This window comes from Camelus ferus, chromosome 33 (assembly GCF_009834535.1).
Source record: "Camelus ferus isolate YT-003-E chromosome 33, BCGSAC_Cfer_1.0, whole genome shotgun sequence".
NCBI lineage: Eukaryota > Metazoa > Chordata > Mammalia > Artiodactyla > Camelidae > Camelus > Camelus ferus.
Genome location: NC_045728.1, coordinates 9,863,038 through 9,889,060, shown reverse-complemented (window position 1 = coordinate 9,889,060; position 26,023 = coordinate 9,863,038). Strand labels below are relative to the sequence as shown.

The window sequence follows — 26,023 nt, the reverse complement described above, 5'->3', positions numbered from 1 at the left end:
GGTCTTTAGTCTGGAAGGAGCCTCGGTCTTCCAGTTGGCCTCTGGGTTTGGCTGCAGGGAACCACTGTTCCACAAGACTGATGGAAGTTGGGATAAAGGACTTGAGGAATTAAAGGCCTTTGGGCACAGCCCATTCGGCTGCTGAGAGCAGAGGTGCCATCTGAAAAGAGGAGGTGAAGGAGGAAGTGCTATTTGAGCTAATAAATCTGGGAGGATTATCCAGCTACTAATGAACCTAAGGAGATTCGCAATCACTGCCTAATAGAAAAGATAAAATCACCCTAATCTATTGTGGGAGAGCACAGCTGGGCCCTGCGCCAAAGGAGGGAGGCGCCGCCTTGGCAGGGAGAAGTGTAGAGATTGAGGGTGAGGGTCAGAGTCGCGCAATGTCAAGGAAAGGCAGGAAATAACTGGGCACTGGAAGCAAGGGGCTGTATGGTCCATGCGCTGCCTGGGCGGCCACCAGCAGAGCAGCAGCATGGCCAGCTGGATGCTGTGAGCATCACTTCATTCTCTTGCCCCAGGAAGGGCTGGCGCTCCGTGCTCTTGGCGCCACCTGCCATGCTGGAGGGGAAGCTGCCATTTGTGCCAGTGGGCACCTCGGAGTTTTTCTCTTGGGGGATCTAGAGAGACGGGGCCAAGTGCTGGGTGTTGGGGGGCACAGGTGGGGTTACACCTGTTATACCGGCTGGAGGGCTCATCATACAGAGAATGGACAGCGAAGCAGCTGCGGCTTCTAGTTACAGCCCTGCTGCTAACTAGCTGGGTGACGTAGTAATTGTGATAGTTGCTGTGTATTGACCACCTTCTACATGCAAAGCTCTGTAGTAAGTGCTTCTTAGTTATCGTCTCATTCAGAACTCACATGACAACTCTCGCAGAGCTCTGTTTCATCCCCATTTTAGAGATGAGCAAGCTGAGGCCTCTAAAGTTTTGACCCCTTGGTCCAGGTAGTGGAGCCACATCACGAACCTGAGGCAGCTTAGCCACCTTGCTCTGCTGAGTTTACCCAGGCAAGCCATTTCTCCTCGCTGGGCTTTGGTTTCTTCATCTGAAAATTCTGAGGTTGCACGAGATTGATCTCTGAGGGTCTTTCCAGCTCTGGACTTGTTTCATCCTGCCCGCTGTTGGGGACATTTGAATTCATAGCACCCTGGGGTTGGGAATGTTTCCTGGAGAGAGGGGAGAAGGACCCTTCAGATCGAGGGCCCACGTGGCCCACAGAAGCGGTTTCTGTTTGGCCAGCAGCTCCCCGAATTCCCTAAGAGTAGCCAGGTCCCACTGAGTCCTGCGGAAAGGAACACCTCTCCGGCCCAGCCTCTAATCTTGTGTAGGCAGAATGGATGTATGCAGCTCGCTTTCCTCCTCTGGGTCCATGTTATTGTCAAGCAGACTGAGCTTATTGTTATTTTTCTAGAGGTTTATCAGAGGGATTAGCCATAAGTAATTGAAATTGCTAGAATTATTATGGAAAGGGGAGCTGGGGCAGACGGGGAGGGAAGAAACAAATGATTCCAGAGGAAGTAAACGCTCACCATTCTGCCATTCTGCTTCTTTCTCTGGCGAACCAACTCTACTCATCTTTTAGGTCTTACTTAAATGTCACTTCCTCAAGGAAGTTTCCCCTGACACCTGCCTACATCGAGTCTGCCGATACACACTCTCACAGCGCCCTGTCTTCTGTATTTTGCAGCATTCATCTCAAGTGGAAATTCATTCTTCTGTATCCCCTCCGCCAGACTTTGAACTTTATAAAGACAAGACCAAGTCTGTCTTGTCCATCACTGTACCCTCAGTTGCCTCCTGGCACGTAGTAGGTGCTCAGTAAATATTTAGAGAGTCAATGAGTGGACAAATTCATAACATGACAGAGTTCTTGGACTCGGAGGGAGTCCATGGGAGATAACTCGTCTCCTCACATCTAACAGGAATTCAGCTCATCCCAACTAAGCCCATGAGCACAAAGGTCCACAGCTCATCCCAGAGGAGCTGGGCCCGGCCTCCCCTCTCCTGAGGGTACTTGGCACATTCACAGCCCACATGGTGACTGCTCAGTCTGGAGTGCCCTTCCTCCATTCTGGGCTGGACAGATTTGAAAGTAAGGGTGTGCAAGACCAGGAGGAGTGTTTCATTCAGGATGCAAGAGATAGGGTTTCAGGGGGTTCTGATGAGTGAGGGTGATGACAAAACCTGAAGCCCAGGGTTGGCATCCAAAAAATGACCAAAACATTGAGGTAGGAAGAGGCAGAAGAGTACAAGGACAGTCTGTCCAATTGTGCTCAGTGGCCTGTCACCTGAGGCTGCATCCTCTGCTGGCCACACCATGCCAGGGTCAGTCTTGGTCAAGTGGCCTCTTCTAGCCAGCCTGACTGATGGAGCCAGAACCCAAGAGTCTTTGAAATCAAACCTCTCCTTCGTGTTTAAGGTCATTATGAAACTATCTAGTTCTGTCCGCTGTCCCCATGACCCGGCACGTGAGGTTGGGTGAGCTCATGACTGTGTTGATACAGAGGATGGAAACATGGCTTAAGGGAGCCAGTCCAGGACTCAGATCAGCGAGGACTTGAGTTTGAATCCAGGCCCTGCCATAAGTGAGATGGACACATGGCACATTACTTAACCTACCAGAATCTCAGTTTTCTCTTGTCAAATGGGAATGATCAGTTTTACATCACTTTGTGAGGAACGTGGAAAGTTTGAAATCCTCAGGGGGCTGCTAGCAAACATTATTCCCTTCCCCCCCCTTCTTTCCCACTTCCCTGTTGAGCATTTCCACGCTTGGGACCTCCGTGTCCTGATTCATTGCCTCTAGCTTTCCAAAACTCCAAAGCTGTTATCAGGAACATTGCAAAATTGGCCTCTTACCTAGTTAGAACTGCAGTTCCCAGGGTGCGTGAGCCTCTTCTGTATCGTGCAGTCTTTTACTGAAAGCACATCACACGCACGTGCACACACACACACCTGCACATGCTGCGCGTGCGCGCGCGCGCACACACACACACAGGGCTAGCCAACAGCTACAATCCATCAGTCGGACAACTTTCCAGTGCCAGAGCAATTGATTCTTAAGTGTAGTTTATTGTAAAAATATTAAGACTATCCACATATTTCACCTTTATTGAGCCTTTTAGGAGAACCACTCTGCATAATACAGTATACTTTGGTGAATAAATATGTTTTTAGTGCAAGTAGGAAAAGAGTAATGGAGTGAAGGCTCCCCATGTGTCTGTCTGAGCTTCCAAGGTGCTGCCCCCACCAAACGCAAACCCAGAGAGGTGGCGGACCTGGCAGTGACAAATGTCTCCTAGGCGGATGTGGGTACAACAGCATCTTAAGGAGAAGCTATTACTCCAGAATTGTGCTCTCTGGCTGCTAACCCTCCTGTGTCTGTTCTCTGAACTAGGCCATTGGTAGAGGGCGGTGTATTCGGGAGAAATGGCAGGAAGAATTGGGAGAAGATTCAGGAGGCATCGGCTGAAAATTATTCTTCGCATTTGCGTTTGGGGAAGCTGGCCGACAGCTGGAGGTCCCTTGGCCCGGGTTATGGGATTGTAAAATGATTAGCTCGTCATGATTAAGTGACTTACCTGTGGAAAATGCTAAAGTCAACTCCACTTATTCAGCAAACATTTATTACATGTCCACTGTGTGCTGGGGATGCAAGCAGCAGTAGGATGTGGCTTAAAGACTCTATAAAGGCCAAGTGAGGAAGCCCAGAGGAGGAAGTGTTTAGTGCTTTTTTGGGAGCTTGAAGAGAGGTTTACAGACAGGGCGTCCTTTGAATTGTTTAATGAGGGATGGTTCGAAAGGAGAATGGGAGGGTGGCATGAGAGCAGAGAGGTAAGCACTGTAGTTCTGCGAAAGAGAGAGCACGGTGCCTGCTGTGGCTGGAGCGAGGGGGTGTGATGGGGAGAGGGGAGCCAGGCCGGCAGGTGGAGGTTCGGGTGAGGTGACATCCATGTGCCCTGCAAGGTGGCTGGACTTTTCAGCATTCGAGCTGGGGTTGGCAGGCCCAAGGGCTGCCCCACTAACTGACTGTGTGTGGCCTTGGGCAAGCCCTTTCTCCTCTGGGGATAAACTAAAGGGGCCTTTCAGCTTAAATTCTGTTGATTTCGTGGACTGGATGAGTCTATAGTAAATGACTGGGTGGACCCAGCCTCTTTTCCACCTGAAGCAGGGCACACTCCTCTTCGTGGTTGCTGGTGTCCTTGTCTGGTTTGCTTGTCCCTCCAGTACCCTCTGCTGTTCCAGCCCACCTCCCTGCTGGTAGGGCTGCACTCCTGTCTTGTGAGTGGTCCTCTCTCCCTCTCTTGCCCAGATGTAACTGTCCTGTGTCCCATGTCCAGCTCACCTCCTCGGAGCCCTGACAGACGATGGGCCACCGCAGTCTCAAAATCCAATTCCTGCCAATATGTGAATGGAATTTGGGGAGAATCTTTGAAAGCATCTAACTGAATCTCATCATTTTACAGGGAGGGAGTGTGACTTGCCTGAGCTCTCACGGTGAGTCAGGAGTGGAGAGAAGGGGCCCCCGGATCCGCAGGCCATGCCCTCGCAGGTCAATGTTAATTGAGCGCTTGCTGTGCTGTGTGTTGGAAGCAGCAGTGACTAAAGTCCAATCTGTGAGGAGGTCAGACTAGAGGGAGAGACTAAGCCACACTGATTACTGTAAATCTGTGGGTTAAAATGACGAAGATGTCGCAGAGTATTATCACACCACGGCAGAAGGGCCCCTGGCTCGGCCCAGCAAGCCCACAGATAGCTTCCTAGCGGAGGCCACAGCCCGTGGACCTTTAAGGATCAATAGGAGTTGGCCAGGTGAAGAAGGAGGGTGGGAAGATATTCTAGGTGAAGAATAACACAGTTTAATGCCGTAGACATTTGCTCTTTAACTGAAGCCTTCACCAAGGAAGTGGAGCCTCTGGGAAATTGTGGATTTGGCGAGGAAGGTATTTCGGGGTGGGGAGAAACCTTCACATTACTCCACAGGGGCCTCCAATTGCCAGCTTCCCTGGCCTGTGTCAGGCAGGTGAAGGGGGAAGGTGTAAGTCACAAGTGATCCTGAGTTAACTCCTTTATTGGGGTGGTACCTGGTCACAAATGCCTGAGACACTCCAGGCTCACTCGGAGAGCTGTCAACAACTCTCCCCTTTGAGGTGACGGACACCACCAGCCAGGGCTTTGGGGAACAGAAGTCCAGCACCTGGGCCTCACAGTGAGAACTGGTGATCACAGGTGAGGCAGGAACTTCCAAATCCGCTTGATTCCTAGCGGCGAGGGGCAGAGGGTGTGAGAGCAGGATGAGGTTTGCCAGGAAAATCAGTAGAAGCCGAAGAAGCTTTCGATAGGGGGTGTGGAAACCCTGGTGGAGGCGAAGAAACCCTGCTTTGCATCGGAGGAACCAATTATCAGTCAGCCCCTCTGCTCGTGTTTGACAAACAGCATGACAGCGAACACAGGTCCCTTGGGGCTCCCAGAACCAAGTTTGAGATATTTGCGTATCATCCGTTTAATAGAATTAAAGCTCATTCCTCGCACCTGCTCCAACACACACGCTCACACACATGCTCACACACACACTCCCATGTCTGGGCCTGTGTGTGTTACTGGCAGGGTGCACCAGACTGTGCCTATGAAATAAATCAAACTGAAATAAGAACCAGACTCTGGAGACTCCTCTGGCTCAATATCTCTAGAAACATAATGGAAACATCCCCTTCTGACTGCCAGACCTTCTGCCTCATAGAGCTTTGGGAGAGGGGAGCCATGCCTTGACCTCTGGCATGAACAGTCCCGTTAATTCGATGCGCAGTGCCCTAGCCTCCCCATGTGTCCAGCGACCCAGCCGTTCCCAATAATCCACGATCAGGAATCTGATCATAAAAACCTACCCATTTTTACAAGCTAGTGTAGTAATTGTGGCTTCCTGAGTGCCAGCCATGTGCCAGACATCATGCCAAGTACTTTATGTTCAAGATTTCACATCCTCAAAATAACACTACAAGGTAGGGGCTCCAGTTCTACAAAGCAGGTAAGCGAGGCCCAGAGAAGTTTGAGGGCTTTGTCCAAGTTCTTTCCATCAACAAGTGGTCAAGCTGAGGATTTGCCCTTTACCTCCCCGCCCACATCTTTTCCTTAACAAATTGATCTTTATTGCTTTTCTGTGCTACGTGAGTTTTCTCTTGCTGTGAAATGGATTGCTACGAAGCTAGCAGCTTAAACAACACCAGTGACTGGTTCACAGCTCCGTAGATCAGACATCTGCACGGCAAGGCTGGGCTCTCCGCTCGGGCTGAAATTATGGTGTCTGCGGCCGCATTCTCATCCAGAACTCAGGACCTGTTCCAGGCTCATTCCTGTTGTTGGCAGAATTCACATCTTTGCAGTGGGTTGTAGGACTGGAATCTCTGTTTTCTTCTGTGCTCTTGGCTAGGGACCACTCCCAGCATCCAGAGGCTACTCTGCGGTCCTTGCCCACGATGCTTCCATCCCATCCATGTCATCCCCTACTTGCTCGTGACCCCCTCTATGACATCTCCATCTCATCAGTAGAAAATCTCCCTCTAGGCCAGCCCTTCTCATACCTTGAATCTCCTTGACTTCCTCTTCTGCAACCAGCCAAAGAAAACTCATGCAGGAATCATGTAAATTATTTTATTTTATTTATTTCCTCCCTGTCACCCCCTATCCCCGGGTAAAAGCATAGACAAGGAGCGATCTAGCCAGGGAACCAGGAGAAAGGCCCTGGAGACTCTTGGGGCAGGAAATGGTCCATCCCCTGATAGTGTAGATAGTGGACCCAGGTTCCCTCTGCTGGGCAGGGTGCACCCCTCGACTCCTGATGGTGATCTGTCAACAAGCCCTTGAGAGAAGACAGAGCCAGAGCCCAGGGGAAACTGAGGCCACTAGGGACTGCTGCAGCTGCCACAGGGGCTCCTGCCCTGAAGAATTTGGGCCATGCTAAGAAGAATGTTGAGGATGTAATGAATGTTTGGAAAGCATAGAGAGACTGAGAAGAAAAGACATTATGGAAAATCGTATTACTGTTATTATTACATTATAAGTGCTGTTGTATTACAAGCATCATTAGGAGTACCAAGTGCTGTTATTAGTAAGCAATCCAGCTTCTCTGTCCCCAGCATCAGGCCTCCCTCGGTGTCAAAGGCATCAACCGCTCAATTAATCACCATCGGAGGCCCCCCACCCCGGCCCTGAGTTTGTGGCACTGACAGTGCAAGTCACAGCCTGGTGATAAATGTGACACCTGCCCATCCAGCTGACACCTCCAGCCACAACCCGCATGGATTTCTATCCTGGCTGAGAGTTAAGATCTTCCTAAAACCATTCCTGGTCAGATGGCTCTCTTGCTGAAAACTCTGCACTAGCTCCCCATCACCCCCAGGATCAGGTCCGAAGCAGCCTCTTCTGAACTGACCTCTGGGAAAATCAACAGTCGCTTTGAGAGAAGGCGCCACCTCCGTCCACGCCCCCAGCACTTGCGCTCGCCACTGTTTGGGACTTACCTGCCATTTGACACTGAGGACCAGAACCTTGACAGGAGTCCATCTGCCCGTCGGGGTGTTTCTGCTGCCTAACATGATGTATGTCCTAGAGGAGATGTGCGTGTGCCTTGTGGAATAAAAGAGGCAAAAATGACCAAGATCTGAAAAATCTCCTGTTATGTGCCTTTCCCTCCTGCTGTGGGAACCCGTCTGAGAGCCCAGTGGCCCGGGTCCTGGTCCCACCTTAGTCATGTAACTCCTGAGTGATCTTGAGCGCACTGGAGACAGCGAGACACCCAGCCCTACCGGAGCCCCTCCCCTGGTCCTGCTGCAGAGTTGAGGGAGGAGGCCTAGGCTGCTGACTGACAGAGTCACTCATCTTCTTCAACTGCTTTTTGCATCCCTGCTGAGATGGGGGAGGGGGTGCCTCGGGTCTCTACATGTCTGAGGCTAGTGAGTTGGGACTTGGAAAGAGAGATGTTGAGCACCTGCTGTGTAGACAGAAGTCCTGATCAGTGGATCCCGAGTGCAGGGGACCTTGAGGTAAGGAATCGATGCCTGGTACAGGAAACAGGCCTGCGGGAGAGCAGTGGTGCTCCCAGCCTCAGGGGAGAGAGCACCAAGTCTCCATCATGTCTCATGTCAGTTTGATCCACTGAGGTTTCAGCTTCACAGTTAATAACTACTTACTTAGTCCCAGTGGCATAGAACAGTCTTCTAAATACAAAATAAAGACGGTCAGAGCTTCCGGAGTGGAGGTGGGAGGCTCCTCCACCCCTGGCCTCTGCCTTCCTCTTCCTGGGAGCCGATGACTGCGGTCTTCCTAAAGGTGGTCCCACCCTGATGGGTATTTGCAGGTGAACATTAATTCATTTAGTAAATGTATATTGAGCACTTGCTGAGCACAGGCGCAGGGTAAGGTACAGGGAACAGAGCATTGAACAAGACAGGACATGCTCTGCTTTTGAAGTCCTGTTTGTGGACTCATGTTGGGAAAGAAAGGCAGGGAAGGGACAAGGTTCCTGGGAGGAAGAGATGTGCGTGTTCAGGTCATGGGGATAAATGAATAGGAGACGTGCAGGGAGAAGAATGCAGGAGAGCTGGGAGCCGAGAGGTTTAGGACCAAATCTCCCATTAAATGGAATTCACAGACAGGTCTGAATGAGCTCCCCAGCTGCTGCTTCCTTCTAAGACCTATTATACAAAAAGCAATCACCTAGTCTGCAGAGAGCACAGGCTTTGATGCAGATAAATAGACAAACAGGTACTTGGAGGGAGGGAGGGGATGTTAGAGTACCCAGGATATTCTGGGCTCTTGGTGGCTCCAAGGCTTTCCTGAGAAAGGCCAAGAGGCCACTTGTGAGATAAGGGTCTGGGTCCTGGCCTCTGCCAACCTTGGGTCCCAAGGGAACATGAATGGATATAACCATAAGGAAGAGCCTGGGAAGTTGGGACCAGCCTGGCCATGCGGTGAGAAGAACAGTCTGACAGGTGCTCCCTCCCTAAATCCATTCAGTCAACAGTGCTGACTTCTTCCTGTAACCTCTGCTCCAGGGTAGATACTGGTAAAGTCAGTACATTTGCCTCCAATAGCACCCAGTCCTTGGAAGGTCGCTTTGAACAAACTCATGTGATAAAAAGCCCTAAGTGATGGCAGGTATACCTGTGAGGGCAGTGGCCGGTTCTCGGATGATGGAGGGGGTCAAGGTGAAGAATGAGCAGAGAGGTGGACGGGAATCCTAACGTGGAAAGACACGTATGTCCAGCTAAAGAGTTTGCTTTTGTCCTGTGTGCACGGAGAAGCACTGGGAGGTGGAGAGGGATTCATGATCAAATGTGAAGTTGAGAAAGATCCTTCCAGCAAGAGCACGGAGGAGGAGGACCCTGGAGAAATGCAAGACTGGAGGAAGGGAAACCAACTCGTTCATAGTCCAGGAACAAGCTGGTGAAGATCTGAACTGAGGCAGATGGAGAACAGGGGGCAGACTGAAAAGATATTAAGGAAGTAAAATGTTCTCCAGTGACAATGATGGAGCACATGCGTGCATAAATGCATCAGATGGGGAGCGTGAGAGTGGGGGACATGGAGGATGAGTTCCAAATCCTAGCCTGAATAATGGTCACATTCACAGCTAGGCAACTAAGGGAGGGGATTCAACTGGGGTGGAAAGATAAGAAATTCAAATTCAGGACTGATAAAGTCTTTTTCTTTTTAAACTGTATGTATTTTTTATTTTTTGGAGGGGAGGTTATTAAGTTAACTTATTTTATCTATTTATTTATTTTTAGAGGAGGTACTGGGGATTGAACCCAGGACCTTGTGTATGCTAACCATGTGCTCTACCACTTGAGCTATACCCTCCCCGCTAGGACTGACATAGTCTTAAGGATATCTTCTATCGTTCCAGCTTCATAATAATGGCTTAAGAAATTGGAATCTTTCAGTATATATATTCTGTGCTCCTGGAGTGAGAACATTAGAAGTCATCAGTCATTAACCACCTCAGTGAAGGGCTTGTGCATTCGAGTTTATGCTAGGTCCTGGTGACCTCGCCTAGTGCTAAGGACACAGTAGGGAGGAATGGAATTAGAATCTTGATGCCAGGTACCCGGATTTTTTTTTATTGGAATATAATCAGCTTACAATGTTGTGTCAATTTCTGGTGGAGAGCATAATGTTTCAGTCATATGCATGTACATGCATAGATTCATTTTCATACTATTTTTCATTATAAGTTACTACAAGATACTGAATGTAGTTCCCTGTGCTACAAGTAGAAACTTGCTATTTATCTATTTTATGTATAGTAATTCATATCTGCAAATCCCAAACTCCCAATTAATTCCTCCCCATCCTCTTTCCTCCTCTGGTAACTATAAGTTTGTTTTCTATGTCTGTGAGTCTGCTTCTTTTTTCAGATTCCACATATAAGTGATATATGATATTTTTTCTTTTTCTGGTTTATTTCACTTAGAATGACAATCTCCAGGTCCATCCATCCATGTTGCAGCAAATGGCATTATTTTATTCTTTTTATGGCTGAGTATTATTCCATTGTGTGTGGGTCTGGGTGTGTATACACACACATACCATAACTTCTTTACCCAGTTGTCTGTCAATGGACATTATGGTTGGTACCCGGATCTTAATCCCACATCTGTCTTTTGGACAAGGCATTTTGCCCCAGGGGCCTTTAGATTCTTCTTCCACCAAATGGGAATATGAATAAAACCTGTTCTGACCACGCCAAGTGTGCTTGTGTGGACCAAAGGGATACAGAAAAGTGCTTTAGAAGCCTTGTAGAGCCATGCCGATGGCAGTAGTTAATGTCACTATCCTCAATGATAAGTTGATGTTTAAGAAATGACTCGTGATTTGCGTGATCTGAGGCTGCTGGCCTCCTCTCCAAGGCAGTTAGGGGCTAGAGCTGAGCATGGGGCAGAGGGTGTTTGAAAAGGAGAGTGTTTGAAACACCACTGTTAAGAAGAAGAACCAGTTCTGGAGTGAAGGGTCTGCAAAGAGAGTCAGAACCTGATTGAGACAGGTTAGCAGCATCCGAAGAGGTTCCAGGAGCCATAGATGCCTCAGGCTGGCACCTTTTATAGGTTGCTTGTGGCCCTGGCAGGAAGGGAGCTGTTAAGATTGTCGAGCCAATTAGGGCTGAGAGCTTTATGCAGGAGCAGAGAGACTTTCCTTCATGGCATAAACTACAGGGTTCAGGAAGGCTCCCTCCCTACACTGTCTTCCTCATGGCCTTTTAACGTCTGAAAATGCATGCAAAATGCATTCCTTGGGCTATTTTATTGTTAACACTAATAATACTAATAATTCAAGGCTTTCGTGTCATATTTCCAATCTACATGGCACTTTCCTATATGTTACCTCTTTTTAAGACTCATAGCTGACACTGTGGAGTGTGATTTCCCCTCTTTTGTAATGAGGAATCTCGTCTAATTAGAAGAGATTAAAAAAAAGAGATTAAAAAGTTAAGGAGCAAAGATTGGTTTTTGGAATTTGGGGTTTCAGTGAAGAAAACTATGACAAAATACCAATAGATAGTATACGATCGAAAAGGTTGTAACTCCAAACCCATACCCGCTCTCTCCGACACAGTCATTCTCCTAATCATTTAATTAAACCAAAGAACCAGCACTCAGTTTCACTAAGTTTCTATGCACTAGGGATGCAGCAATGAGTGAGACGGCCCACGGGCCAGCAGGGGAGCGCTTGTGGCTCAGATGATGGTGACTAGGATGACAGAGGCTCCTGAGCCACTCTCAGCTGAAGTCGGCCGAGTCCATTGCAGCTGCCTTTGACTGCCTACCTCTCTGTGCCTCGTAGCCATTCCTGTCTTCAATGACTCTGCGTTTGTTTCTAATTCCTCCCCATCTGCAGGCTGGTGTTTACTCGTATTCCTTCTCAGGGTCCTTCCTGCTGAACAGACATGGTGTGGGGCGAATCTCACCTCTCCCATCTTCTCAGGATCATTGTTTAGTTGCTCCGTCTGAAGCCCACGCCAATCAGCAGGCCCATTTGTAATTAAAATCCTTCTCAGGCAGAGATTTAGTTGATGTTCAGTAATCCCTTTACTCCCCTGGACTACCCGTGTTCATTTTGTAGCTGCAAATCTTAGATCAGAAGTCACTGGTCTTCAAGTTGAGTTGTAGATTTCAAAGTGAATTTTAATTCAATTTTGCCAACTATTGTACAGCACAACCACAGTGAACTCGTAGTGCCTCCCTCCCTTGGTGCCCCACACCCTGAGGCCACACAGCGGTAAATGGTATGGGGCTCAAAGCACTGGCTCTGAAGTCAGCTGTGTCTGGGTGTGCGTTCAGCCCCGAATACAGCTGTGTGGCCTTGGGAAAGCCTCTTCAGTCCTCTGGGTCTCTGTTCCTTCAGTTGTAAAATGGTGATAACTCCCATGCCATAGGGCTTCTGTAAGGTTGGATTGAGATCATTTATCTGAAGTGCTTAGTTCTGCCAGGCACACGGTTGGTGGTCAATAAATTGTGGGAGTTATTATTATTATAATTATTGCTTTGTTATAATTATTTATGGTTGGAAGATCTGGAACTTCAACTCAAGCCTTCTGTCTCGACACAAATAGACACACATAGCAATTAACACCTATGGTGACTTACTTAGCAAAACTTTTTGTATTGACAAGTAGCTAAGAATAGCCTCCTGCAGAGTGAGGAGGAAAAGGGAGATGAGAAGGAGGGAGGAGAAGCCCCCAGGCCAGACAGTTCCCCTTGTCAGGACCCAGGAGAAGGAAGGAGCAGGGCGACACGGAGGATGGACCGCGCTTGTCCTGAGTGCCCACTATCCGTGGACTATCCCTGCAAGGTGGTTGTTCTGGTGAGCAGACTGAAATTCAAAGGTTACTGACCTGCTCAAATTTCACCAACCAGTACATGACGAAACAGGATTTGAACCCAGGACTGTCTCATTTCAAAACGCATGCCCTCTATACTGTATCCTGCTGCTTCCTGATGAGATGGCCACAGCATGCAACTCCAGGGAGCACCATTCATGTTGTGAGTGAGGTGAACGGCATCTGGGGAGTTGTGCAATGTGGTGGCCACATCTCCTGAGATCAGAAGAGTGGTTCACTTAATAAATAGGTATTTGCAAAGGAGAAATGATGAAGGCCTGACCTGGTGGGGTTGGAAGGGAAGGGACAGATGCAACAGACATTTAGGAGACAGATTTGACAGACTTAGCAACCACTACATGTGAAGTTAAAAGAGGAGGGGGTTGAGGCTGCCTTTGAAGTTTTTAGCTTAGGTGGCAAGAGGGCAATAGTGATGTTCTTGGTGGGTTAGAAATACAAGGGAGAACAGGCTGCTGGGCAGAGAGAATAAAATACATGTCCCCCACCTCCCCATTCTACCTGGACCCAGGCCTAGGCAGCGAAGGGTTAGGAGATGGACTTGACCTAAGGACATGGTCTGGACTTGTGTTTTGGTTTCCAGCTTTTCTCCTTAAAGCCAAGCACAGGAGTGAATCTGGATCATGAAACGCTCCAGTCAGCTGACCTTGTCCCCCCAGCCACAGTCTGCCCTGGCCCCTACAGCTGACCGGCGAGTGGATGCCTGGGGGTCAGCCAGGACATTGGAAATGTCACAGCTGGTGGAGAAAGTGAGGGCCACTCAGCTGAGCCGCAGCACTCACGTTGTTCTCAAGCCTTTATGCCTGAGGCCACCCTCCAGGCCTGTTCTAAACACCTTCATTCCGGGTAACACTCCCCTGTAGTCGCTCGTGCCTGTGACGTGACCTTCAACTGTAGTTCTTCAGTCCCCTGCAAATCATTGTACACTCAAGGAGTCACACACACACACAGACACATGCTCACATATACATGCATGTGCACATTAAAAATTTTTTTTTAACAAGAAAGCCAGGTGATGAGAAAACAAGCTGTCAGGGGTTTGTTTTTCAAAATACAATACGGCAACTTCCAGAGGACAATCAGAGCTTGGTATCAAAATTCTGCTTGTATTCTTAACATCTCCTGTAGGGGTAAGACTATGAACAGTGTCGGCAGAGTGAGAACCCCAGGGCATTGAAACGTCTTCAATCACCTGTCCTCAACCAACATTCGCCAAACAGCATCTAGGTATCAGGCATTATGCTGAGTGCAGTGTGGGGTTCCAGTGTTGCGGAAAAAGGTGTTACAGCTCAGTGTTACAGCTCAGTGTCACAGCTCAGTTGTGACAGCAACCTGGATCCAGGCGAGAGACCAAGCAGCACTCAGACAGTTGGAGAACTCAGGTTTATTACACCAGCAGGCCCAGAAAAGTTAACACTCCAAGCTCTGGACCTTGTCTGTAGGTTTACACAGGCCTTTATAAGCTGCCAGTTTTACACTTTGCAACATCATATGCAAATAAAGTGTAAAGAAGTTGACCAACCGGGAACAAGCTGCATAGAAATAGACCAATCAGGAGCGAGAGAAATAACCAATCAGGAGTGAGCTCTATGCAAATGAAGTACTACAAATGGACCAATCAGAAGTTAGGGAAGTGGACCAATCAGAAGTGAGAGTAATAACCATGCAGGAGTGAAGGAAATAACCAATCAGAAGTGAGCTCAGGGAACCAATAGAATTTTAGGGGTAAGTAAGCCATTTCAGAGGCAAAAAGTGAAATAGAGCGTCTGGGCCAGGGAACCGGATGGTGCCTGCACAAGAGTAGTGGCCCTGCTTGGAGGTCTTGCTGGTCTTTTTATAAGGCTTCCCACCTCGCAAGAACAGGGCAGGCACATCTCTGCTCTCGAGGAACACACAGGCCTTGGGAGAAAGAGGCCACAGCATGAAAATGTAATGGCACCACAAGGGCTGTCGCAAAGCCCTGCACCCTTGAGTAATAGAAGACTTGAGCTTGGTCTCTGCACCACCCCCCCGAACTCACCAGCTGTCCATTTACCTCGTTCTTTACTCTGGTCCCCCTGGTGTCAGGACGATGGTGGAGTCCACTCCCACTGGAAGTGGGGACCCTTGGGATTTTCCTTCGGGACATTTGTAAGAGACTCAAGCTCCCTGTGAGAACCTGATCCACCCCAGGGCTCTTAACCCTTTGTCATTTCAGTTAAGGTCACTGTGAGCCCGCCAGGTGGTGTGGCTGGGGGAGCACAGGGCACCTGAGTGAGCCTGGTGCACATTTTTAGCCAGAGCTCACGGCAGGCGGCAGGAGCCAGAGGGCCTTTAATTCCCTCCCATCCTGAAATTGATTAATTTTGTGAAATATCCGTCTCAGCAAAATGTCTCCACCACTTGATTTGAGGGTTATAGTGCATGTTTCCCTGAATACGTTTAGGGTAGCATTTCCCACAGTGCGTTCTGCAGAACACTAATGCGAGGCATAGATTTGGAGAAGGGGGAAGTGTTCCATGGTCAATATGTTTGGGAAGTTCTGGGTTAACCAAAATTAAACTGCTTTGCTGTAGGACCTCTTTAACCCTTTAATATGCCAGTATGCATTGTGAATCTTGAAAAGGCAGATGGAACAGCAATGTTTGCTCACCTTATTTGAACGTGGAACCTTGTTTTCATGAAATTTCTGCTAACCCCTCCTGGGAAAGCTAGTGTCCAGAGGAATGTACTTGGAGAAATACTGGCTGAGGAGATTTTCTTTGCATATGAACTAGAGGAGATTTTCTTTGCATATGAACTGACGATAGTCAGCTATTCCCCGTCCTCGCTTAGATACCAGGCTTCAGTAGCAGCAGGAAAGTGTAAGTTTAGACATAGAGAAATATTTCCTAACTGTGAGGCTGCTCAGCGTAGAAGCCTAGAGCGTCCCCGGGAATTACAATAAGAGAACACACCGCCCCCTTTCTTGTCCTTTCATAAGCTCTCCCATGAGTCATTATAAATAGAATGGATTATCAAGGAAGCTCCTGGATCTTTTTTATCTTAAGGGGGCCTTTGAAAATAGGATATAATTGAGGGATGAGAAGGTAGGAATTAAAAGGCAGGAAGACAGACCAGCTGACTTTGGGACGGGCTGTGCCTAAGTGTCTGTAACTCATTTGTTCATCCTTGCTCTGCCTGGGATGTACATTTCAAGGAAACACCTTCCTGACTCAGGTTTCCAAGACAAGTGGAACTAAAGAAGCAGGGAGCCAGAAGCCGCCCGCCATCTCGCGGTCGTGTTTCGGTAACTGTCACACGTTGAACACTCCTCGTGTGCCAGATACGATGAGACTTGCTTGTGCATCTTACTTGTTCCTTGAACAACCGCTGAGGTTGCTGTCATTATTGTTGCCGTTTTACTAAATGAGGACCTGAAGCCCAGATCCTGACAGTCACACTGCTTCCTGAAGGTCATGCAATTCCGCGTGGTGTGGAGCCTGGGTTTGAGCACCCAAGCCCTTACTCACTGTATCCCCACTACTGCCGCTGTGAGTCCGTCAAGGAGTCAGGATGTCCTTGAAATGCGCCTCCTTCCACCAGGGTGTGCATGTGGGGAGAGGAGGGGGAGGGGGGTGTAGCAGCGATAAGCTGCCCATGTTGACAAGGAAGCCAAGGGAGAGGGCACATCTTCCAGTTCCTCCCACACCAACCGTGGCCGGTCAGGCCCCTTGACTGCCTGACAGCCGCCTGGCTCTGCGCTCCCGCCCCCTCTCCTTCCCCCTTGCCGGATGCATCTCTTCTCATAAGCCATCTGCCCCCTCGTGTCTGCTGATAGCCCACAGTGCCTGGGCAGCTGCCCTGTCAGAGAGGCAGGAGATAATGCCAGCTTATGAATCAATACATCCTCTGGCACGTCTGCGCTCCCCTGACGGGAACGTGGAAGGATCCAAAGCACACTTAATCCTCATCTGACTCCACACTGTCAGGGGTTGGTGGCTCCAAAGGATTCTTTGTAACTTCAATCTGCAGGCTGCAACTAATGAGGCTGGACTCTGGGCAGGAGAGCTCAGGCCTGCAGCCCGAGGGCTTGGCCGGGCTGTGGGTGTGAGTGAGGATGCCGGGGACATGCCAGGGGCCGGGAGGAGCTAAGTCTTAAGATCAGGAGGCCGTGTTAAGGAAAGCCATGTTTTTACCCAGCCAGAAAGTAAGCCCAGGGCACCTGCCATCTGTCTTGTGAGGCTGAGAGGCTGACGAGTGAGTCCTGAGGCCTGACGACCAAGTGCCGACCACGTGCGGGCCGTGTGCCAGGTGCTTGGAATGAACGTGTGATGAGTGTGACTTCTGTGAGCGAGGATGGCCTGACCTGCATTTGAAGGCATCATCCCAGGAGCGGGGATTGGTGAGCCGAGTGGCCCACACCCTCTTTGCCTGGTTTGGTATAAGGCCAAGGCAGGCCCTGGGGGATCTGGGCTCTGAGCTCAGCCCTCCCTGAGCAGGGTGACTCTTCTCCCTGTGACAGTGTCTTCAGTGAGACTCACACCTGCAGGTTTTAGCTGAGACAACACGTGGTCCAGGTCAAGTGATTGGGTGAGGGCCGTGTATCCTGTGCGAATTCCCTTGAGCATCTAAATGTCACTGCCCCAGGTGGGGTTTCTCTTACTACCTCATCTAAAGTAGCAACCCCCACCTGAACCCCCCATCAGTATCTGACACTGACCATGTCAATATCTGACATCTGACACACGTATTTCTTTGTTTACTTACAACCTGTCTCCTCCCTAACCTGCGAGTTCCTGGACGTCAGGAAATGCATCCCTTGTTCAAATCGTCTGTGTCCAAAACATCCTCTGTGCTTCTGTCTGGCGCATAATAAACACTTAAATGTTTGTTGAATGAATAAAAACTAATACCCACAGGTGAAGGCACAGCCCTACCTGCAGACCTTCAGGTTGAGATTCTTGGGTTCAATTTTGTCACTCCTTGGCTGATGGTGCCCTCAGGTCCCATCACGACAGGATAAAGTGCATGCAAGCTCCCTGGCCAGGCATCCAGGCCCCTGCAGATGTCTCCAGCTTCACCTCTCACCGCTCCCCCCATGACTCCCAAACTTTGGTGTGCATCCCACCCTGGGCTCTGCTGCAAGTGCAGACTCCTGGACCTGATCTCCTGAGATCCAGATTTAGCTGATGTTAGGTGGGGTGCAGAAATTGTCCCTTTTTTAAAAAGATACCCCAATAAGTCTGAGGGCAGATGTTCTGTGGACAAACTTGGAGGAGCAGTGCTTCTGTCAAAGTGCCCCGCAGGCTCTCCTGTGCTGTCTCACCCCATGCCTTTGTATCCACAGTGACTTCTGCCTGGAATAGCCTTTGTCATTTCATGCTTTCCACCCAGAAAATGCCTATGCATCTTTCAAAACTCAGCTCAAGGATCACCCCTTCTGTGGACACAGTCTTGCCTCCAGCAGCTCATTAGTGTTTTTCTTTCTCTCTCTGCCCAGTGCACCTTACGCTTGCCTTTCTTAGGGATCATTCTGCTCATTTCTCTTTTTTTTCTCTCCTCACACCCCAGCACTGTAAGCTCTCTGAAGGAAAATTCTCAGTTATCTCTGGACCCTTAGCACCTAGCAGAGTGCCTGGCAGCGGGGTCCGTGTGGCTAGGACGAGACGCCCAGCTGTGCCCCCGGCGAGTCCACCCCGCTCTCCCCTTCCTAACCCTGCTCTGCTCTGACTGCTGCGTCTTTCAGGAGTTCTCGCTCCAGAGGATGGACAGCCTCGTGGATGATCGCGTCAACATCCTGGGATTTTCCATTTTCAACCAGTCCCACGCTTTCTTCCAAGAGTTTGCCCAGAGCCTCAACCAGTCCTGGCAGGAGAACTGTGACCACGTGCCCTTCACGGGGCCCGCGGTAAGTGCCCACCAGGCCCCTCCCTGGTGCCCCTTCACTGCCATGTGTACCCTTTCTGTGGGCCAGTCCCCACCCCGGGCTCAAACCCTCCTGGACTCCAGCCTTCTCCAGGCCCAGCTCAAAATCAGATTGCAGAGGTGCTGGGCAGCGTTGCAAGGGACACATCTGAGATAGTAGAGAGCTGTAGGCTGCGAGCATGGAGGAGTCGGCAGGGAGAGAGGGTTTGGACACACCAAGTTGTCTTGTAGGCATGTCTGTGGCCAGACTCCCAGTCACACTGTCGCTGAGGCCCACCTGAGTTTAGGATCCAAGCATCTTACTGTTGAATGGGCCTTTCAGCTGATTTCTCAGATAGGAAAGCTGAAGCCCAGGCTGGGAATAGGGGTGAGGGAGAGGGGCATGGGGGTCTTGTTCAAGGGCAAACACCAAACCTTTTGTGGGTGAAACTAGATTCTGAGTCTCCTGGTCTGGTGTTCTTTCATCGCACTGGACCACGGCCCTGGTTGAAGCTTGTCCAGAGAGCCTCACCCGTCTTCCTCCTCCCTGCTCTTGCCTCCCCTGCTGTGTGTGTGATGGAGTCAAAGGTTTCCTTGGCTGTTCTCCTTTGGGTCTGATGTCCTTACTCTGGGAGGCAGGTCAGGAACGTCTGCTCTGCTCGTGGGCGAGGGTATAGCGCAGCAGTAGAGCGTGTGCTCAGCATACATGAGGTCCTGGGTTCAATCCCCAGTACCTCCATTAAAAAAAAAAAAAAGAATGTCTAATCATGTCCATGTATTAAAAGGCAGGTTCTCAGGAGACAGGATTGCTTGGCTTTTTAGATCTGTCCTACCCGAGTTACAGTTAAGCGTCCCAAAATCCCTTGAGGCAGCTTATGTGATGCTCATATAATTTTCTAAAGGGTCAAAGCTTTGATCAGGGAACCGGATGGGAGAAGGCGGCGTGAGAACTTGAGTTGCAAGGTTCTCAAGGTTATAGAGCACATCCCAACAAGATATTTGAGACCCTGAAAGAGGAATAAATCCATAGGAAGGATTTGGCTCGGCAGGGTGAAACACCTGAAGGAAGGAAGTTCTCACCCCCGTTAGGTGGCCTAAGGGGCGGTGAGGACGTCTTAAGCACAGGGTCGTGGGTAGGACCAGGCGCATCCCCCATGTCAGGAGTACCAGCCCTGTGCTCCCGGTCTGGTCTGTGGGGCTTGCAGTCATCACTCCAGTGTTGTGACGAGGTGTTGGCACACTTCAAAGGCTCCCAGCACAGTATTAGGAGAGGAACAAAACCTGCGACCTCCTCTCCAGCCTGAGGTGTTCCACATCCGGCGTCTGGCCTCTTGAAATTAAAGGTCCCGGTGCCACATTGCCAGTTTCCCTCTGAGGGTCTCAGCCCTTCCATTCATCTTCCCATTGAGCGCGAGCAGGCAGATGGGAGGCCCGTGGCATCTGGTGGGGTGGCTTGTAAAGAACTGACACCACAGCCAGGCAGTGCCTTTCACAGGGCTGTGGGGCCGGCTCTGGCTGTGCTCACATGTCCTGGAAAGAGGGTGGGCCTTGGACACACAGGATCTGGCTTCAGATACTGGCCTTGGTGTTTTCTTGCTATGTGATCTTAAGAAGCTAAGTAACCCTTCTGGGCCTCAGATTCTTTATCTGTAGTTTTGGGCTCATTATGCTTAACCATCTTAGAGGATCCTTATGAAGATAAAATGGGATATGATTCCATCTTCAATTTATAGTTCTCCATCAAATGAGTTTCTTTAACATTCCATCTGCCAGACACTGGGAGAGGCATTAGTAAATATATCAGGTAGCTTTTGCAACAGAAATGCTGTGGAATGACCAACTCCCAAATCTCGCTAGCTTGCAACAATGAACATTTCTGTAGCTCGTGCACCTGAGGGTCCGCTAGAGATCAGCTGAGCTAGGCTGAAGCGGCCCGGCAGCTCTGCTAACCTGGCTGAGCTCACTCAGCATGAGGGGGTCGGCAGCGGGGGCAGCTCTGCTCCAGGTACCTCTCATCCTCCAGGCCTAGGCTAGCCTGGGGCACTCTCATGCTGGTGGCAGAGGGGCAGCAAAGCAAGCAGAAAGGCACAAGACCTCCTCATAGTCCTGGGCTCCCAGAGCGGGCACACAGTGACCTCCACCTCATTTTATTGGCCAAAGAAAACCACACCCACAAACCAGGAGTCAGGGAGTAAGAAAACAGACTCTACCCTTTTAGAGGAAAAAATATAGTCCCATGCTAAGGGCCTGAGCACAGAGCGGGGTGAAGGATGGGGTTCCAGCCCACAGTCCACAGAAAAAAGCCACAAATGCTGTCCTCTGGGGTCCGCAGCGTGGGGAGCAAGGTCTGCCTCAGCCTCGAGGCCAGCGGTTCTGATGGGTACGCTGTGCCCGTGGAAGCAGAGGGCAGCCCCTCAGTTCTGCCTGGAGAGATCAGGGAAGGCTTTCCGGAGGAGGGGGGAGCAAAAACCTCAGTGCTGCTCATTGACTGCAGGTGGGACACCATGCAGGTATGAAGGTCTCAGGGTGGGGAGGGGGCCAGACACCGACGTGCTCCTTACTCAGGATAGGGTGCCTGGGGTGGCAGCCCCAGGCAGTTTAAAAGATGTAGAACACGGAATTTATTCTTCTCTTTCTCAGTCCACTCTCGGACTTCCCAAGACCTCAGCATCCTATGCCCCCCAAGAATTCTGGGGGACATCTGGAGAAGGAAGTGTTCTCTGGAGGCTCCCTCCAGGCTGAGGGGTGGAGACAAGAGTAAAATTAGGCTGTGCCATGCCCACTGCAGGTTATTTCCAAGGGGAGGGGTGGTGTGGGGAGAAGACATATGAGCCTTAGACCTAGAACTGGTCGCCGGAGGGGCCAGGCAGTCCCTGGGTCACAGATTCTCTGCCTGCTTCCATCTGCATTCTCTTAAGTCAAGCCCCTTGGTTTTCTTGCCATTGAAAGGGCATGCGTCCTCTCGAGCCTGGGAGACGTGCCCTCCTTCACTGGCTCTCGCCTGGCACAGAGCCGAAGCGTGCTGAATCACCCCCCCCCCCCGGACCTCTTCTTCCTCCTCACAGCATCCTAATAACAGACAAGAGTGACCATGCACCCCTTTTGACAAATGAGGAAACCGAGGCACAGGAGAGCCAGGTGGCCTGTGGAGGGCCTCCAAAAGACGGTGCTCCATTGCAGCTCATAGAACCTTCCAGCTACGGTCTCTCTGGCCTCTGAGGAGGAAGGGAAAGTGATGTAGGAACTCCTCACCTCGAAGAGCGTGTGAAGCTCACAGCCTCCAGCAGCAACGTATCTTCCTCGGGGCTTCTCACCTCGGCATCTACCTTTCGGAAAGCGGTGCCTCTTCCCGTCTCTTTGGGGGTGGAAATTCCCAGCACAAAGAGCCAGCTCTTTCATTTGCTGGGGAGCTGGAAGGCGAGAAATAACCAGTTCCAGGAAAGCACAGCCTGGCTTGTCTCCCCATCCAGCTTTCAAAAGAGGCTGCGGTCGCGGTGGGACCCGGTCTCCGGTCCTCGCTCTCCTCCAGCGCCCTCTCCTGCCCAGTCCTCTCCCCATCAGCCTCCTCCTCTCTCTTTCCCTTCTTACCTCCTCCGCTCACTCTTCCCTTTCCACCTTCCTCTGTCACCATCACCTCCTTCCTTTCTCGTTCTCTTTCTGCTCCTCTTTCTCTCCTCTCTTCTCACTTTCTTCTCTCTTCTTTCTTTTCCTCCCAACTTGAGTGTGTCTCCTTCTCTTCCTTAACTTCCCAGTCAGCCGACGGTGTTCCAGATGGAGCTTGCTGGAACGGGGGCCCAGTTCCCAGGGCACAGAGAGGGAGTGGCTAAATTGAGGAGCAGCCACAAGAGAAAGCTCAGTGCCTGCCAGGTGGCTGCCAGCGAGCCACCACCCCCTTCTGGCCGGTGACAGGCAAGCAGAAGATAGTGTCGTGAAGGGAGACACCCACTCCCTCTCGTTTCACGTGCCACTCCCATTCATCACCCAGCAAAGAACAAAAATCATGGAAAATCATTAAAATTACAGATGGCTAGATTAAGTAATTAGAATTGAGGCTAAAACAGATGTTTGTAATTAAGTGTTTATTTCATTGAATAAAGCCCAGATTGCAAGAACTATTCCATGAAATTTTAATGGTTCCTATCCTGGTATTTTGGGAGGAGGGGCAGAGTTTAAGCAACAGAAGTTCAGAGACAAATGGACATCCAACAGGACTCTAGGAATCCAGCGATTCGAGGGGTGTCAGGGAGATGAGAAATACAGGTGTGTGTTTAGAAGGTATTCTTATTTTTATTTCGGTGAGTGAGGGAGAAACTCAGCCGCTCTTCCCTGAGTCAGATTGAGTCATCTTAACTTATACAGAGTCTTTCATTCCCCTGAACAATTTACAAACAGCTCAAAAGAAGATAACAATGAAGAAACAAATGAAAATATAAAAACAAGAGAGTCCAGGGTGTTTGCCAAGCAACATTTTGGAGCCAAGAAGGAAGAGGATTTTAAATGAGAATTGAGCCATTAGGGGGACTTAATATGTAGAAACGACAGGGACAGGAGAAGCAGAGACAAGGCCCAGAGGCACGCACACGCCGATGAGGGACAGAAGCCCAAGAAAGACGTCAAGGGCTCATGAAAGGGAAGCAGGGGGGACCACGGGAAGGAGCAGAGACAGTGGGCACTGTGGACCCAGCAGTGGAGAAAAGGATGGAGAGCCTTTGGGTACCAAAATTTTTCCCCATCTGCAGTCTCAAATGCTTTCCAGAGCTAAATTAGTAAATAATAGGGAGAAAGCAATTAGGAGAGCAAAAAGATGCTTCAGGATGGACATCCGGGATGAGACGGAAAAGTTGGTGTGGCAGAGATTATGGGCTTTCAGGACCACTGGAGGTGACATTGGCTGAGGGGAGAAGATGGGCAACAGGGTGGGAGAGGGATAAGCTGGAGGAGCGTGGATGGGGGACTGGGTCTTAGAGAAGCAGCTGGAGGATCCACGTAAGAGTCCTGGGCTGACTGCCAGGAGCCTGCGAGAGAGGAGCTGTCTGATTACGTACCGAGGACCCTCAGGAGACTGAGCTGGGGAAAGAAGGATGTTCGGGGCTTAGGAGGTCTCATCAAGAATCAGCCCAGGCTGAACCACAGAAAGGACCCAAGAATCCTAGAGCATTCTGGGGACATGTCACCCATGTCACTTCTCCGAAGGCAAGATACAGACAGAGAGGAGACAGGAACCTTGAGGATGCTCCTTGCATCCGCTCGCCTCCCTGCCCCCCAGCACCCCTTGCTGGAGTTGTGATTACTAGACGCACTCGAAGAATCTTGCCAGCCCAGGAGTTCAAGATGACAAAGAACGCTGCAAACAGGCACAGACCGATCTCCCAGCATCTGGACCATTTGCTAATAATGGAGCATCAGCCAAGAAAACCACGTCCCAGACAGAGTGGGAATAGTGACAACCATGTGGCAGGAAAGAGCTTGGGGCCTGGTGGGAGGAAGTGAGAAATGGCGTGGTAAACTGTGTCTGCTAGTCTGCAGTGATGAGGGGGTCCGGGGACCAGCGCGCAGCCTCGGGAGAAGGGGCCTTAGAGAGGGGATGAGGCCAGGCCTATCTGGCGGCCTGGGGCACCAATGCCCCCGAGAGCAAGGGTTCTCCAGGGCCTCCAGCACCAACGAGACAGGGTGCTCTGAGCTCCCAGTAATGCAAAGCTAGAATTAAACTGCCTCTTGCAAAAAGGAAAATGTGTTATCTCATCTCACAGCAAGTCCAGACATAGGGCAGATTCCAGAGCATCGTCACTGGAAACCCAGGTTCTTTGCATCTCTGCTCTGAGCCCTTGGTGTCAGCTTCATCCTCAGGCTGGAACCAGGATGGATGCCGCAGGTCCGGGCGTCATATCCAGAGCCAGCAGTGTCCAGAGGAGGATGGACTGCCTCTCGTAGAGACAGGAAGCTCTTGTGAGAAGCAGCCCCCTTGCTCCAGGCCTCAGCTTGTGTCTCATTGGTCAGAATCGGGCCATCTGCCCAGTGCCAAATCGCATACTGGCAGGGGGATGGGATGACTCTTGGGTCAGCCGGGCTCACCTGACAGCTCGGGCTGGGTCATGTGCTGGGACAGCTACCCCTGAAGCACGTGGCTGCATGGGGGAAGGGAGGACACCTGAAGGAAGTGGGGGTTCTGTTGGGGAGGAGGCAGAGGAGAATGGGTGCTGTGCAGGTGGTCCCTTCCCCAAGCCGCCTTGTAGTCCTGTGCCAGCAAAGGCTCCAGGTGCTCTTAACTGAGAGGCTAACTTGAGGACAAACAGCCAGTCAGATTGGGAGGGAAACTGCGTGATGACCAAACCCGGGGCAGCAGAGAGGCCTGCCCACCGCCCTTCCCTGCCCCCAGCTCTGGCCCAAGAGCCTCATGCTCTTGTCTGCTGTTGAGAAGGTAACTGCATCTAGAAAGACTGCCTCATGCTGTCCTGGGAGGCGAGGCACGAGTAATTCTGGTGGAGCAATGACATACCCTGGCGTCTCAAGAGGAGCCTTGTCGGGAAGGGAGGGGGAAAGACATTGCTGCAGGCGGTGGACAGGAACGGGCGGGGAATGAGCCTGGAGAAAGGGCAGCTGGGTTGCAGTCTGCTCCCATCCTGTCTGAAGTCCTCTGAGTTGGACTGGTTGGTTTCCAGGACCCCTTCTAGTTCTGACACTCGGTGATTTTGAGAATCTCAGCACGGAGAGATTAACTGGGAGGCAAGGGAGACGCTGGGACAGAAATTAGTTTACAGAATCATTTAAATAGCCAAACGGAAGGATGGAAAAGCCGGTGTCAGTAGGGGTCGCTAACTCCCCTCACGTAGATGCTTGTCCGAGCTGGAAAGGGCGTCTTTAGCGTTCGTAATTTCCATATGTCCTTTGGCAGGGAAACGTGAGAGGTCCATTAATAAAGGAGCCACATGTGCTTGGGGGGAAATGAATTATGTGCAAAGGACAAGGACAGTTGTAGTCTTGCCGAGAAGCATCCAGGTGAGCCTCGAATCAACTGAAGAAGGAGCTCGGCTGCCAGGGGAAGGGCAGTGGGATGGAGAAGAGAGCCCCCTTCTCAGGAGTCTCTCAGATCAGGGGAGCGAGGAGAGAAAGGGATACTCTTGAAATAATCTGGGGCCCAAAGCAATGGCTTGATGGTCCAATTTTAGAGAGGCCTCACCATTGTCTCCTTGGGCCAGCCCCTGGACTCTTAGGGGAAGCGGAGTCGGCCCAGAGACAGGCAGTAGTCCAACAGCATCAGAG

General features: G+C 50.6%; 1 protein-coding gene and 1 long non-coding RNA gene across 7 annotated transcripts in view; one reads left to right on the top strand and one right to left on the bottom strand.

Annotated features, from left to right (window-relative positions):
• GRIK4 (glutamate ionotropic receptor kainate type subunit 4) overlaps positions 1–26,023 on the top strand; it is a 387,436-nt gene that overhangs the window by 263,580 nt on the left and 97,833 nt on the right. For all 6 annotated transcript variants that reach the window (XR_004317018.1, XM_032472706.1, XM_032472703.1 and 3 more), the window contains one exon: positions 18,606–18,767. Coding sequence is in view for 5 of the 6 variants with exons in the window: in XM_032472706.1 (XP_032328597.1) it covers positions 18,606–18,767 (162 nt within the window). In the remaining variant the exon portion in view is untranslated. The remainder of the gene's footprint in view (positions 1–18,605; positions 18,768–26,023) is intronic.
• LOC106729061 lies at positions 18,812–22,704 on the bottom strand. Its single transcript, XR_001365344.2, has 3 exons — positions 22,352–22,704; positions 22,016–22,173; positions 18,812–21,501 (listed from the first exon to the last, which is right to left on the bottom strand). It is a non-coding gene; the product is annotated as an uncharacterized LOC106729061 (long non-coding RNA).